This window comes from Tachysurus fulvidraco, chromosome 5, assembly GCF_022655615.1.
Source record: "Tachysurus fulvidraco isolate hzauxx_2018 chromosome 5, HZAU_PFXX_2.0, whole genome shotgun sequence".
NCBI classification, from domain to species: Eukaryota; Metazoa; Chordata; class Actinopteri; order Siluriformes; family Bagridae; genus Tachysurus; species Tachysurus fulvidraco.
The window spans coordinates 33,013,753-33,026,956 of record NC_062522.1 but is presented as its reverse complement, the minus strand read 5'-3'; the positions used below and the strand labels follow the sequence as shown (position 1 = coordinate 33,026,956).

At 39.3% G+C, this 13,204-nt stretch overlaps 2 protein-coding genes across 4 annotated transcripts; one reads left to right on the top strand and one right to left on the bottom strand.

Moving 5' to 3' along the window:
- The first annotated feature begins 409 nt into the window (after nucleotides 1-409).
- LOC113663332 (membrane-spanning 4-domains subfamily A member 4D-like) lies at nucleotides 410-4,975 on the top strand. Of its 2 annotated transcripts, XM_047813278.1 has the most exons (8): nucleotides 410-457; nucleotides 1,251-1,432; nucleotides 1,676-1,786; nucleotides 1,881-1,937; nucleotides 3,023-3,148; nucleotides 3,316-3,429; nucleotides 3,953-4,030; nucleotides 4,581-4,975. In XM_047813278.1, the coding sequence occupies exons 2-8, from the start codon at nucleotides 1,280-1,282 to the stop codon at nucleotides 4,677-4,679; spliced, it is 738 nt and encodes a 245-aa protein (XP_047669234.1). In that variant the 5' UTR covers nucleotides 410-457; nucleotides 1,251-1,279; the 3' UTR covers nucleotides 4,680-4,975. The 2 variants fall into 2 exon arrangements, with proteins under 2 accessions (XP_047669234.1, XP_047669235.1); XM_047813279.1 differs by lacking the exon at nucleotides 1,676-1,786.
- Nucleotides 4,976-7,359: 2,384 nt separating this feature from the next.
- LOC113663333 (endonuclease domain-containing 1 protein-like) lies at nucleotides 7,360-9,726 on the bottom strand. Of its 2 annotated transcripts, XM_047813262.1 has the most exons (4): nucleotides 9,540-9,726; nucleotides 9,032-9,160; nucleotides 8,655-8,981; nucleotides 7,360-8,352 (listed from the first exon to the last, which is right to left on the bottom strand). In XM_047813262.1, exons 3-4 carry the CDS (start codon nucleotides 8,958-8,960, stop codon nucleotides 7,750-7,752), a joined length of 909 nt encoding a protein of 302 aa, XP_047669218.1. In that variant the 5' UTR covers nucleotides 8,961-8,981; nucleotides 9,032-9,160; nucleotides 9,540-9,726; the 3' UTR covers nucleotides 7,360-7,749. The 2 variants fall into 2 exon arrangements, with proteins under 2 accessions (XP_047669218.1, XP_047669219.1); XM_047813263.1 differs by having other exon boundaries at nucleotides 8,655-9,152; nucleotides 9,540-9,725.
- Between the last annotated feature and the right edge of the window lie 3,478 nt (nucleotides 9,727-13,204).

Genomic DNA, 13,204 nt, shown 5'->3' with positions numbered 1-13,204 from the left:
ATTAATCGCTCCTTGCACCTATTTGTATTGTTGTTGTGTATCTTGTTTCTGGAGCTGTGTAAAGGTTACTCCAGGTCATGTATATAGGCAGCGCTGACTGTATTCATTCTTACCTGCCGGGAACTGTGCAGTGAGCTGTAAGTTAAACAACAGCATTCTTCTGGGCTTCTCTCTCTGGAGCTCCATTTACTGTATCCAGCTTTAGTTTTTAGTTTCTGTCTCGTGTCTGTGCTTTAACCTGATGCAGAACATCTGTGTCACTGAGACCGTAATCATTCTTTCAGAACAAAAGACAAAGGTGAGTTGAAGAAACAGAAGTGTACAGAAGAGGAAGAAAAGAGATACTGAGAGCGAGAGAGCGAGAGAGACAGAGAGAGAGAGAGAGAGAGAGAGAGAGAGAGAGAGAGAGAGAGAGAGAGAGAGAGAGAGAGAGAGAGCACTGCTAAAAGGACAGAAGGTAAAATATGACCTTTTCTCTTTATTGAATTAACAAACTGAAGTAAAGTATTTCTGTGTTTTTAACAGACAAGTAACAGGATCTGTGTGTAATGTGTTCAGTTAGCGGTTTTTCCTCAGGTGATATTTTTCTTCCTCAAATTCACTTCCTCAGTTCCTCAATTCTAATACAGATTAACACAGATTATTAAAGAGATTAATAACGAATAAAATAGAGATTATAATACAAATTATAAAATAGATTATAATAGAGATTAATATAGATTATAATACAGATACAGTTATTGTTAAATTTGCTTTAACACACTTTTACATGATGATAAAATGGTGCGAACCTTTACAGCTTATATATTATAAAATAAAACTACTAAAATGTTGTGTTAACTTGTAAAGAAAAAACAGAAGTAGTAATAATAATAATAATAATAATAATAATAATAATAATAATAATAATAATGTATATGTGTCAGGATATAATTTCACCTGAAGACTCGTTGCTTACGACAGCACAAAGGCTAACATTAGCATACTCCTCCTTTCCTCTTTGTCTTCTCTAAAAAAGAAACACATTTCTGAAAAAAGGAGAAGATAATCTGCTCTGAAAACTTTAGAACTTTTTTGATGTTTTTGGATGAATTTGGTTCTGAAAGTTTCTGACCAGACGGACCTTCGAGAGTTCTAACGAGTTTCTTGAGTCGAGTCCACATGTTCAGGCTCAAGCAGAGAATAAACACCTCGGGATCAATCATGTGTTTCCTTCAGTCTGTTTGTAAAAGTTTTTTTGTTGTTGTCAGATTTAAAGGTCAGACTTTGTGGTGTAAAGATGGCCTGCGCTCCTATACATTGTAATAATGTGGGACGCCGCTACACCATCATCACCACTCAAGTTCTTCCCTCATCTACAGCAGAACATAATTCCACTCAGACACTCAGCCCACTGAGCAAGTTCCTGAAAGGAGAACCCAAAGCTCTGGGGGTGAGTTACACAATTACACAATAATAAAATCACACACAATTACACAAAGAAACACAATCACAAAACACTTGCTGTGGTAGTTGTGTAGTTACAGTAGTAGTGGTAGTTATACCTGTACTTGTGGTAGTAGTTGTAGATTTTCTGTGTTTATATACAGTAGACACACAACAGTATTCATTAAAAAGATTTTTACATATTTTTAAAGTACAATTGTGTGTGTGTTTGTGTGTGTTTTAAACCCAGACTGTCCAGATAATGATAGGATTGTTGACGTTTTTGTTCGGTATCGTGTTGGCGACCTACACTCCAATCATCAGCATTTACTCTGGAGTCATCTTCTGGGGCCCGGTGTTTGTTAGTGTTCTTCAGTTTTAATGACATAAATATACAAATATATAAAATGGTATTATTTCAGGTTTCAATAAAATATTTTTTTCCATACTCGCAGCACATCATTTCCGGCTCTCTGGCTGTTTCAGCGAGCAACAAGTTAAACTCCTGTGTGGTACGATATGATTTCTGTTTCTTTTATCTGATGATATAGTTTTGATTCTAAATGTCACTGTCAGGGTGGGCCGGAAGGAAGGACTCAAATGCAGGACGCTGATGTAAATAATAAAAGTCTTTAATGAGCTTGACAAAATAATCAGGCAAAGCAGGCAAACACTCAGCGAAAAGACCAGTCTCTAATCCAGTACAGAGGCAAGCAAAGAATACAGGGCAGGCAAAAACACAGAGTGAAAACCATTTCAGTAATCTGGTACACAGGCAGGCAGGGTAATACAGGGCAGGGTAATACAGGGCAGGGTAATACAGGGCAGGCAAAAACACAGAGTGAAAACCATTTCAGTAATCTGGTACACAGGCAGGCAGGGTAATACAGGGCAGGGTAATACAGGGCAGGCAAAAACACAGTAACCAGAAACAAACAGAGTCAAACCAAGCAGGGCAGAACAGGAACAAGGTCAGATGAATCACACTGCACAGGGCAAGCTGAGAAGACCATCTGGCAAAGAACCATGTGAAAGCCTTATATAGTACATATAGTACATAACAACTAAAATGCCCGCTTCCCTGGAAGTGAAAATCCAAGATGGCCGCCGACCTAGACGTTGTGTAGCAAACCAGGAATGTGGACAGACTGCTGACAGTCACTGTAACAAACACTGACATGAACACAAACAATACAGAATGAGAAACGAAACCAGGAAACAAAAAAACAATGACAAAGACTCGAACATGGGTTTAAATTTAAACAGTAAAGAATCTTAAAAAAATGTAGGTGAACAACACAACATTTCCAGAAAGACAGAATGTTTCAGTAAACAAACAAACAAAAAACAAAGAAACAAAGAAATAAATAACTAAATATTCAAATAATAAAAAATACAACAAATTAGTCTATATTTGACTAATATATAATAAAATACTAACATTTTCCTACTTTAATTTTCCAATTTTGACAAAACAAACAAAGAAACAAATAAACAAGCAAATAAACAAAAACTGCTGACAGTGGAAACATTGTTCTAAAAGACTAACACATGTATGCAAACTTGATTGGTTAACTGATTGATTTATTTCTTGCAGTTTTTCTCTCATGCGAAGGCCATACTGATACTGAATATTATTAGCACGACATTTGCAGGAATCATCATCCACATCCTGTTCTTAGATCTGATTTTTGGGATATTTGGATACGTCTACCCCGCACAGGTTTGATTTATTTGTTTGTTCTTATTTGATCATGAGGTGTATAAGGATAAAAAATATCTAAACTTTGGTAATCGTGAAATATATTTTTTGAATATTGCAATACAAATAAATTTGAAGTGAAGTGGAAGGACTTTTTGCCATGATGGTGATGGTGATGTTTATTTCAGGCCAATGCACAGAGAATAACAGGAGTTCTGCTGGGTTTCGCTCTGCTCCAGCTCAGCATCTCTGTCACACTTTTAGTCTTCACCTGCAAAGCCATCTGCACCAGTAAACCTACCGTGAGTATAAAGAAGAAGAAAAGCATTTCATCTTTCTGACCTTTCACTTTATTCTCCTTGATACCTGAATGCATGATGCTGCTGCTAGCTGGAGCTCAACTCCAAGCTACTTCAGATCCAGCAGGTGAAACAGCCTCCAGTGGAATAGCAGGTCAGCTGATCGGGTCAGAGGTCACCTTCAGCTCCACAGATAATCACTTCAGTTCAGTTCAGCTTTATTTCTATCAACACCACATGTGGACAGTTCAGGTGTAGGTTCAGATCTCCAGATGTGAGAGGAAGAAATTCTCCCCAAGAAACCTTGTAAGAACATCAACAGTTCTGGTGCCCTATCATGAGGTTGTGAGGAATTCTGGGAGTTGGAGTGCAACATTAACTAAAGTCTGCTTTCTATTTAGTGAGGATCAGATTCTGTAGGGAACCATTTGGAGTGTAACTACGGTAACCATGTTGTGTACTTTATACAGTGTTATTGTGTAACTTTAAAGTTGTGTGTGTGTGTGTGTGTGTGTGTGTGGTACAGCTGAACACCATCAGCGTGGTTCCAAACCCTGAGAGTGTTGCTCCTAGTGCTCCTGTGAACAACCCTTTCCCAGCGCAGGTAAGAGAAACCCACAGCTGAAACCCACCATAAGATTCTGATACCTTTTTGCCCAAAACTGAGAAATAATCTTGACAAAAAAAGACAAATCAGATGTAAATAATCCAGTGCTTTCCCGGAACATTCTACCTTTAGCCACGCCCACAAAACAATATAAAGACTTGGATTTCTCCTGTCGCTGCACTTAATTTGTCAGCAGCCGTTTCTATTACCGGTTGCCATAGTAACAGCTTTTATCACCTAGCGTTAAAACAATGTTCTGCTTGACAACAATTTTTTTTTTTGCGGCAAAAACAAAATGTTCTGGAGGGAAGTTTGGAGTTTGTGTATAAAGTTTAAAAGAGTTTATCATAGAGTTCATTGTGAAATATACAACATAAACTGTTTAATCTACTAGAAATCATGTTATATTTTATATTTATATTCATCTCTAACACTGTAGGGTCAACATCAACAATTATTAGTTATCTTTCAAATTGATCATTTACTCGTTAGCTGATTAGTGATCAGCAAGTTTTTGATGATTTATTGATCATTGTTGTTTTCACAGGAGGTAAATACGAAGAACGACATTGCCATGGCTACAGCACCCGGGGAAAATCCTCCGGCGTACAGCGAGAAATGTAACCAGACCACAGAGAATGGATAAAGATAATAACTGTTAATTTACACTTTAACTCAATAACACAATCCCACTGACCAGAAAACACACACAATAAAGGACACTGAAAGCCTTCATCACACACACATCACACACTATACACACACACACACTATACACATCACACACTATACACACACACTATACACACACTACACAGACTACACACACTACACACACACTATACACACACTACACACAATATACACATCACACACATTACACAATTATTGCTTCTAGATCTTTTTTGCTCAAAACTTCCAAAAATAAAGATGTTTAATTTACATAATTCGTCATCTTTTGAGTTGAGTTTCTCACATAAACAGCTGTGCAGATTTTTGTTCTCTAATCTTAAACAAAATAAAAAGAATAAATATCTAACACTACACTGCTCTGTTCTGGACTCTGATTGGTGTTCAGGTGTTGATTAATTCTCTCTAACAGCAGCTCTGACTGTAGATCAGGTTTATCAAGTCAAGTGAAGAAGCTTTTATTGTCATTACAACCATCTATAGCTGTTGCAGTACACAGTGAAGTGAGACAACGTTTCTCCAGGACCATGGTGCTAAATAAAGCCAAGACATGTCTAAGGACTTAGTAAGTAAGTCCTAGCCACATAAAGTGCCAACCAGTGTACAGTAAATACTGTATGTTCAACAATATTGTGTAATGCTTTAATGAACACAGTTTGTTCGATGTGCGTTTGTATGTTGTGCTCAGAACAGTTTGGTTCCAGTTACTAAGGAGTCTGATGGCTTGTGGAAAGAAACTGTTACACAGTCTGGTTGTGAGGGCCAGAATGCTTTGGTACCTTTTTCCAGATGGCAGGAGGGTGAAGAGTGTGTGTGTGAGGGGTGTGTGGGGTGAAGAGTGTGTCTGAGGGGTGTGTGGGGTCATCCACAATGCTGTTGGCTTTGCAGATGCAGCGTGTGGTGTAAATGTCCATGATAGAGGGAAGAGAGACTCCGATGATCTTCTCAGCTGTCCTCTCTATACGCTGCAGGGTCTTGCGATCCGAGATGGTACCTTCTGTTTCTGCAACCTCTAAAGCAATGCTGGAAGCCAACTTCTGCACCTGATGCATAGCACGAGGACTCAACTTCTCCGATCGACCCTTGCGAGGCCCGTTCTGAGTGGAACCCATCTTGGGAAACTTTTGTATGACCCTGGCCACTGTACTGTAACTCAGTTTCAGGGTGTTACTGATCTTCTTATAGCCGAGGCCATCTTTGTGGAGAGCAACAATTCTATTTCTCAAATCCTAAGAGTATTCTTTGCCATGAGGCCCCATGTTAAACATGCAGTGTTGACATTATGAGAGAATTGTACTCAAAGCAACAAATTTTATCTGCTTTAATACAAGATAAGCAAATTTGTATGGTCCTGTTCCGCAGACAAAGACATGAACATGATGAATAGGACATGTAGAACGGACGACGGGCTTCTAGGATTTTACGGCGCCCCCACATTGTATGGGCCAAGGTTAGGGGCTTTGTTCAAAAGCCTTTTTAGAATTGCTGTTCCATTCATCACAAGAGGATTCGCTATTGCTAAACCTCATTAAAAAAAAAAACGTCCAAGGATACCGTTAGCGACCTAGTGAGCAATGTCATCACCAATGTCATCATCAATGTCATCAAGAGACAATATCATGACAAACCAAAGACTTCATACTGAAAACTGGAGTTTAGGGATTCTACTATTATCTCTTTTCCATGTAAAAGCAAACTTGTCTAAGCAAACAAGCAGATTGGTGTTGGAGGAGTGTCAAAGACAGGACATTAATTATCTTTAGTGCTCCTGAATTGACTGTTGGACTAACAATAATAAAATAAAACAATAAAAATGCTCCTCAGTGTTCCTGGGAAAGGTTTGAAATTTTATTAGTAGAGAAATAAATGTAAATAAAACATGATTACACAAGAGTTTATCGCAGTACACAGTACACTGTAGTGAAATGTTGCCACTTGATGGACCATTTAAATCACAGCAGGAGATGATTGTCAAGGGATTTTTTTTCTGTAGAAGAACCAGCTATTTTTATTATTGTATCATGATGATTATTATTAGAATCCTGAAAGCAGCTGGAGCTTGAAGACTGAGAAACAGCGAAACATTTGAAGAAAAATTTTAAGTTTTCTTGTTCACATTCACTGAGCTGCAGTTAAACTGAGTTTCAGTATGAATCAGATACGTAGGAGAACAAATCAGACCATTTTAGATGTTTGCTGACTGACCCAGAAGGTGATGAGGTGAGTTTTAAATTGTTTGTGGCTATAGAAAAAAATCTAAAAATCTAAAAAAACAAAGCAAAAAAAAAAAAACAACAACAACAAAAAAACATGGCAGCACCATCTTTGAAAGGTCTGCAGGTCTTAAATTGATTTATATGAAAAGAAATCATTTTGAATATAATATTAAGATGTCAGTCTATATATAGATTATGTATAAATAAACAAAGTTTTTTGAAGTAATCAATTTAACTTTTAACACACACACACACACACACACACACACACACACACACACACACACACACACACACACACACACACACACACACACAAACAGCTCTCTCTGTACACAATAGTGAAATGTCGCCACCTGCTGGACATTCAAACACTACTAATAATAAAAAACACTGTGTACAGAAAGTGTCTCTGTTCAGTCTGATGTAATGAAGATTTATTAAAGATCTGCAGGAGATTTAACAGACAGAAATGTACCAATGATACAGAAATACAACAAACAGCTTGGTATCAGTCTGTTTCCTTCTAATTCTACAACACAACTCATTTAAAAACAGTCAACACAACTAAAAAGAGATGAAAAATAAGACGTGTCTTTAATACAGAAAAGTGTAAATGTAAGAAAATGCTGTAGGATAAGAGGAATAAAACACTTGAGGACGTTCTGTTACAGGAATATAATCAGTTTCTGCAGGTGAAGTAAAGCACACCAAAGATTCTCTGATTCATTATAAACATTTGTTGAAGTAATTTGATGAAGCAGTTTTAGGTCAAACCAGAGAATCAGATGGAACGAGCTCGGACTGTACTCAAGTCAAACACATATCACCAAATACTTTGAAATCCTCCTTATACAGGCTGCTGAGGCGTCTGTTCAGGATATCAACACTCAAATACGTTATTTCAGAAGATTTGGGGTTCGGTTCGTTTTGCTGAGCGAGGTAGGCTTTAGAAATTGTCGTGGTCTGATTGATATAACAACAGAATGCAGTCCAGTAAAAACTGGGAATGTTAACACCTTTATCAAATGTCTTGACTTTATTATTATTATCCTTTCTCGTTATGGATATCCAATTATTCCCTGGAACTACTCCAGTCACTACAAAAGCCTTGATTCTATAGTTTTGTTCGCACTTTCTGTGTATCTCTGCCTTCATCGGTGTCTCTACTTCTTTTTCCCATTCTCCATTGCTGTTATTTGTTTGTGGTGCTATATTGGTAAATGTGAAGGTGGAGTCTGCCTGATTCTGATCAGCAGCATATTGCTTTGGAAACACATGACCTCTAGTATAATTAATTTTAGTATATTTGCCACTATCTTTATAGTCTCTGTTCACAGCCTGGTGAAAAAACCCATCCATCTCATCATCAGAGATCTTCCTCATTTCTGGACCGTTGCTCATGTTTTCCAGCTGTTATGAAGTAATACAAAGGAGGTGTCAGTCAGTGAAAACTCATAAATACGTTATTTACTGGAGTCGCAGTCAAAGAGGGTTTGTGAAAAAATGTTTTCAGTGATGTTTAACTCATGAACTGAACACTGCATTATGAAGCAGGAAATGAGATGAAATAATGAATTGACTCAGTGACTGATTCTTACAACTGAGTGACTCATTCAAAACAACTGAATCGTTTGCGAACAAATTATATGTAATGATTTGCTAGAGTTTTTCTTTAGAACAGTCAAACTCTGCGTGTCAACCACTTCACTTACCTGTGGTTCATTTTTCCACACGTTGTTACGAACCGTCCGTCTTTCCCACGAGAACGTGTAGGCTGAGTAGACGGGGATCCTACGAATCGTGTCATACAGCGTAGCAAATGTGTATAGGTTGTTCAGGCGCTGACAAATCTGCTTATACTGAGAGTCTTTGAAAACAGTCGGGGTGATGATATGTTTTACATTTGGGCTTCGGATGAAGAACTTGGAACAAGAAGACTTTTGGAAATCCGTCACAACCTCCATCAGGGTCAGTGAGGAGAAAGTGGAGAGCAGGAGCACCAGAGCGAGAAGCTTCATCCTGACACACGGTGGAGGAGTGTGTGATGAGGAGTGTGATGAGAGTGAGATAAAGAGTGTGTGAGATGAATGTGTGATGAGGAAGAGTGTGAGATGAGGAGTGTGATGAGAGTGAGATAAAGAGTGTGTGAGATGAATGTGTGATGAAGAATGTGTGAGGTTTGTACCAGATGATGGAGAGCAGAAATCTACCTGCAGTCCTGAAGATGAACAGAAGAACCACAACACAAATGTTTGATTTATTTACTGCATTTACTGCAGTAAATAAAAAAAATTGATATATCGCTTAAAAAATTGATATAATTGAAATACAGGATTTTCCAGAGAGCTGTACTCGTCTCCACAGGAGCACTAATACAGTGACTTACGTATCAGCGAGTTATATATCAAACTCTAATCAAACTTAAACTGATAAATTATTAGACTGCTAAAGATAAAAAAAAAATCTTATGACCAAAAGACATGGAAATGTAACTGTAAGAGAGAGAGTGAGATTGAAAGAGAGAGAGAGAGAGAGAGAGAGAGAGAGAGAGAGAGAGAGAGAGAGAGAGAGAGAGAGAGAGAGAGAGATTTTCTCACCACAAGCTGCTGGAACTTGATGTTGGAGTTCAGTAGAAGATGTGAGATGATCACAGGAGGAGATCTTTGTACAGAGATCTTTATCTGTAGAAGAACCGGCTGGTCTCTCGCTCTCCTGTCTCAGATACTCGCCTTTTTATAACACTGCTGTCACGTACACTGGTCACATGTTACAGTGGGGTTGATGATGAAACTAACACCTTACACACATCAGCACGGCCCAGTCTCTCAGTGAACAAGGTGAATGCTTTTACACCAAATGATGCAGCTGCAAAGATATCAGCAGCAGATGGTGGACGACCCCCATGCAAAATCTTCACCCTCTGGAAAATTGGTCATGAAACCATCAGACCCTCACAGTAACAGCTTCTTCCCCATGCCATCAGCCTCAGTATCCAGAGACTGTACTGACACCAACATACACAACACAGCTGGTTATGCTGGAGCTGCTAAAAGGTTTCACAGACATTCAACAAGGTTAATTATAATTATAAACTAATGAAGTGTATGATGTGAAACTACATTCAGTTGTCGTTGTCCTTCAGCGGATACCTTTTTGTGGTCACTACTGCAGATCATCTCATCCACAGATATGCTTTTGTACAGGTTTTACACAGGACACCCTTCATGACAGAAACCTCCCATTTTCTCCAGGCTTGGGCCCAGCACTGGTAGTTAACCCCTCAGTGACTGGGTTAGTTCTCTACTTGGAAATTTAACCCAGGTCACAGTGGTTAGAGCACGAGGCCCTGCCACCATGGAACTACCATGGGATGTATAATGGGTCATTCAATAACTGGTGAAAAACTGTAAATAACGTTCTGGTATAAGAGGAATAGAACACGTGTGGATGTGCTGTTATGAGAAATAATCACTTTCATGGTGGTTAGAATAATTCCACTTCACTAAGCTTCTCTTATCTACACCAAAAGCAGCAGAAACATCATCCTGGAATAATCTATTGCTGAAGGTCACTGTCTTAATTGTTGTACAAATGTTCTTCTGGCTCTGATGTCTTCTACATCAGATGGGCATGTGGTAGCCTAGTAGTTAAGATGTTGGGCTACCAATCTGAAGGTTTTGAGCTTGATTCTTATGTCCACCAAGCTGCTGCTGCTGGCCCCTGAGCAAGGCCCTTGACCCTCAGTTGCCAAGCTGTATAAAAAAAAGACATAAAATGTAAGTTGCTCTGAATAAGGGCGTCTGCTAAATGATGTAAATGTTCTACCACCAGCTCACTTCACACCTCTAAACCTCAATAAACATCATGCAGCAGTTTCACAGAGCCAATGGTGTGAATTTCCACTGGTGTGAATTCCCACTGGTCTGTGGTCTTAATACACACCATGCTGAGACAAAAAAAAACATTTCACTAAACATAATAAAAAAAAGTTAAACAGTTAAACAGCTCAGTGTGTTTCTAAACACTCATATATCTTATTTCACAAGATTTGTTGTTCGGTTCGTTTGGCAGAGGGATGTAAGCTTCTGATGTTTCGGTCAGATTGAACAGCAGAATGCAGTCCAGGAAAAACTGGGAATGTTAAAACTCTAGACAAAACTCTAAGCTTACTTTCTCCTTATGGCTATATAATTATTCCCTGCCACTACTCGGGTTACTATAATAGACAGGTTTGAATGATTTGGCTCGCATATATTGTTTATCACTCCCTTAAGCTGTGTGTCTACTCATGCTTCCCATTCTTCATTGCTGTGTTTTGTTTTTGGTGCTTGTGCAGCACCTTGGGAGGGCCCGGTTCATCTGAACTTTGGACCTAACTAATGGATAATGGCAAGGGTTCTCCCAACGGCCTACATGGGGCCCTTACTGCCTTACAGTGCCTCATTGATATATAGTACTCTATGCCCATTGCCACATCATCGCAAGTGTACCTGTGCTACTAGAGTGGTCCGGGGCTGCTAAAACATCCCCTTCATAGTGCACACAGAGGCTGAAAAAACAGTGGCTCTTCAGCACCATTGGTATAACGTCTAAGTGTGGCTGTGGATGCAAGGCGGGGCAGATAAAAGCATGCCAACAACAGAGGAACCAATCAAGATTGCCCTCTGACTCGTTACCCACCAGTAGAAAATTATTGGAGTGAGCCAGGCTCAGCAGTAGTAGAAGTAAGAAGTTGTATTCAATGTAGCCGGTAACGATCTGCTTTGTCTTCTGTATCCTGCCTTCGGTCTGTGTTCTCCCTTGCTGTCCTGCATGTGACACATTATATTGGTAAATCTGATGGTGGAATCTGTCAGTCTGATCAGCAGCAAATTGGTTTGGAAGGCTGGTCCGTGTGGTCCAGTCCAACAGACGAGCTACTGTAGCTCAAATTGCTAAAGAAGTTAATGTGGGTTTTAATGGAAAGGTTTCAGAATACACTGTGTATCACAATTTGTTGTGTATGGGCTGCATAGCCCTAGCTGGACCACGGAGCAACGGATGAAGTTGGGCCAGTCTGATGAATCATGACATCGTTTACATCACATGGATGCCAGGCGCGTGTGCATCACTCACCTGTGGAACACATGGCACCTGGATGCAATATAGAAAGAAGGCAATCTGGCAGAGGCAGTGTCATACTTTGGGCAATGTTCTGCTGGGAAACTATGAGTCCTGCCAACCATGTGGATGTCATTTCGACATGACCACCTACCTACAGTAAGCATTGTTGCAGATCAAGTATACCCTTTCATAGAAAGGGTATTCTCTGATGGCTGAGGCCTCTTACAACAGGATAATGCTGAGGAATGGTTTGAGGAGCACAGCAAGGAGTTTGAGGTGTTGAATTGGGCTGAACAAACAAGTCTGATCCAAACATCACAACTTAAAGGACTTAAAGGATCTGCTGTTAACACCTTGGTGCCAGATACCACAGCACACATTCAGGGGTCTAGTGGAGTATATGCCTCGACAGGTCAGGGCTGCTTTGGCAGAAAATCTGGAACAAACACAATAATGATTGGCTGGACATTTTCTCCAGGCTTGCGCCCAGCACTGGTAGTTAACCACTCAGTGACTGGGTTAGTACTCTACCTGGAAAATGAACCCCATTGGATGTGCTTTTATGACAAATAATCACTTTCATGGTAATTTCACTTCACTCCATGTGCTTCACACTGAACTGTTGTGGATTATTTTCCTGTTATAACACAATAAATGTTAGTTCACTGAGACTCAAAGCTTCTCTTATTTTCACCTAAAACAGGGGTGGCCAACCAAACAGAGACCAAGAGCCACATTTTATACTGTGTTATCACAAAGAGCCACATCATACACATGGGCACACATGAACTACACCTTTTTTCTAGCCATTTTGAGAGTGAACTTGACACAATTTTTTTACTCAAATGAGCTTGCTCCTACTGGGAAACTTTGAGGTATTTTCATCCCACTCACATGCATGTTTGACAAAAATACTGTGTTGAGCTCAAGCGAAGCGAACACGCACATGAAAAGACACAAATACAAACTTCGATATGAACATAAGAGCCACATGAAACCGGGCAAAGCCGCATGACCTAAAGCATCAGAATAATCACAATAAACCTGGAATAAATAAAAAAAATGTTCTTTAAACTCTAATGTCTTCTAGCAACAGCTCATTTCACACCTCCAAACCTCAATAAACATCATGCAGCAGTTTAAAAGTACCACAAAGCCA

Bases quoted from the DNA above. Each gene is read 5' to 3' on its own strand.
- LOC113663332 (XM_047813278.1), top strand. From the start codon at position 1,280: ATGGCCTGCGCTCCTATACATTGTAATAATGTGGGACGCCGCTACACC. The intron at 1,938-3,022 runs GTACGATATGAT...TATTTCTTGCAG, and splicing joins ACAAGTTAAACTCCTGTGTG to TTTTTCTCTCATGCGAAGGC. The intron at 3,430-3,952 runs GTGAGTATAAAG...TGTGTGGTACAG, and splicing joins TCTGCACCAGTAAACCTACC to CTGAACACCATCAGCGTGGT.
- LOC113663333 (XM_047813262.1), bottom strand. From the start codon at position 8,960: ATGAAGCTTCTCGCTCTGGTGCTCCTGCTCTCCACTTTCTCCTCACTG. The intron at 8,353-8,654 runs GTAAGTGAAGTG...ACTTCATAACAG, and splicing joins TGTGGAAAAATGAACCACAG to CTGGAAAACATGAGCAACGG.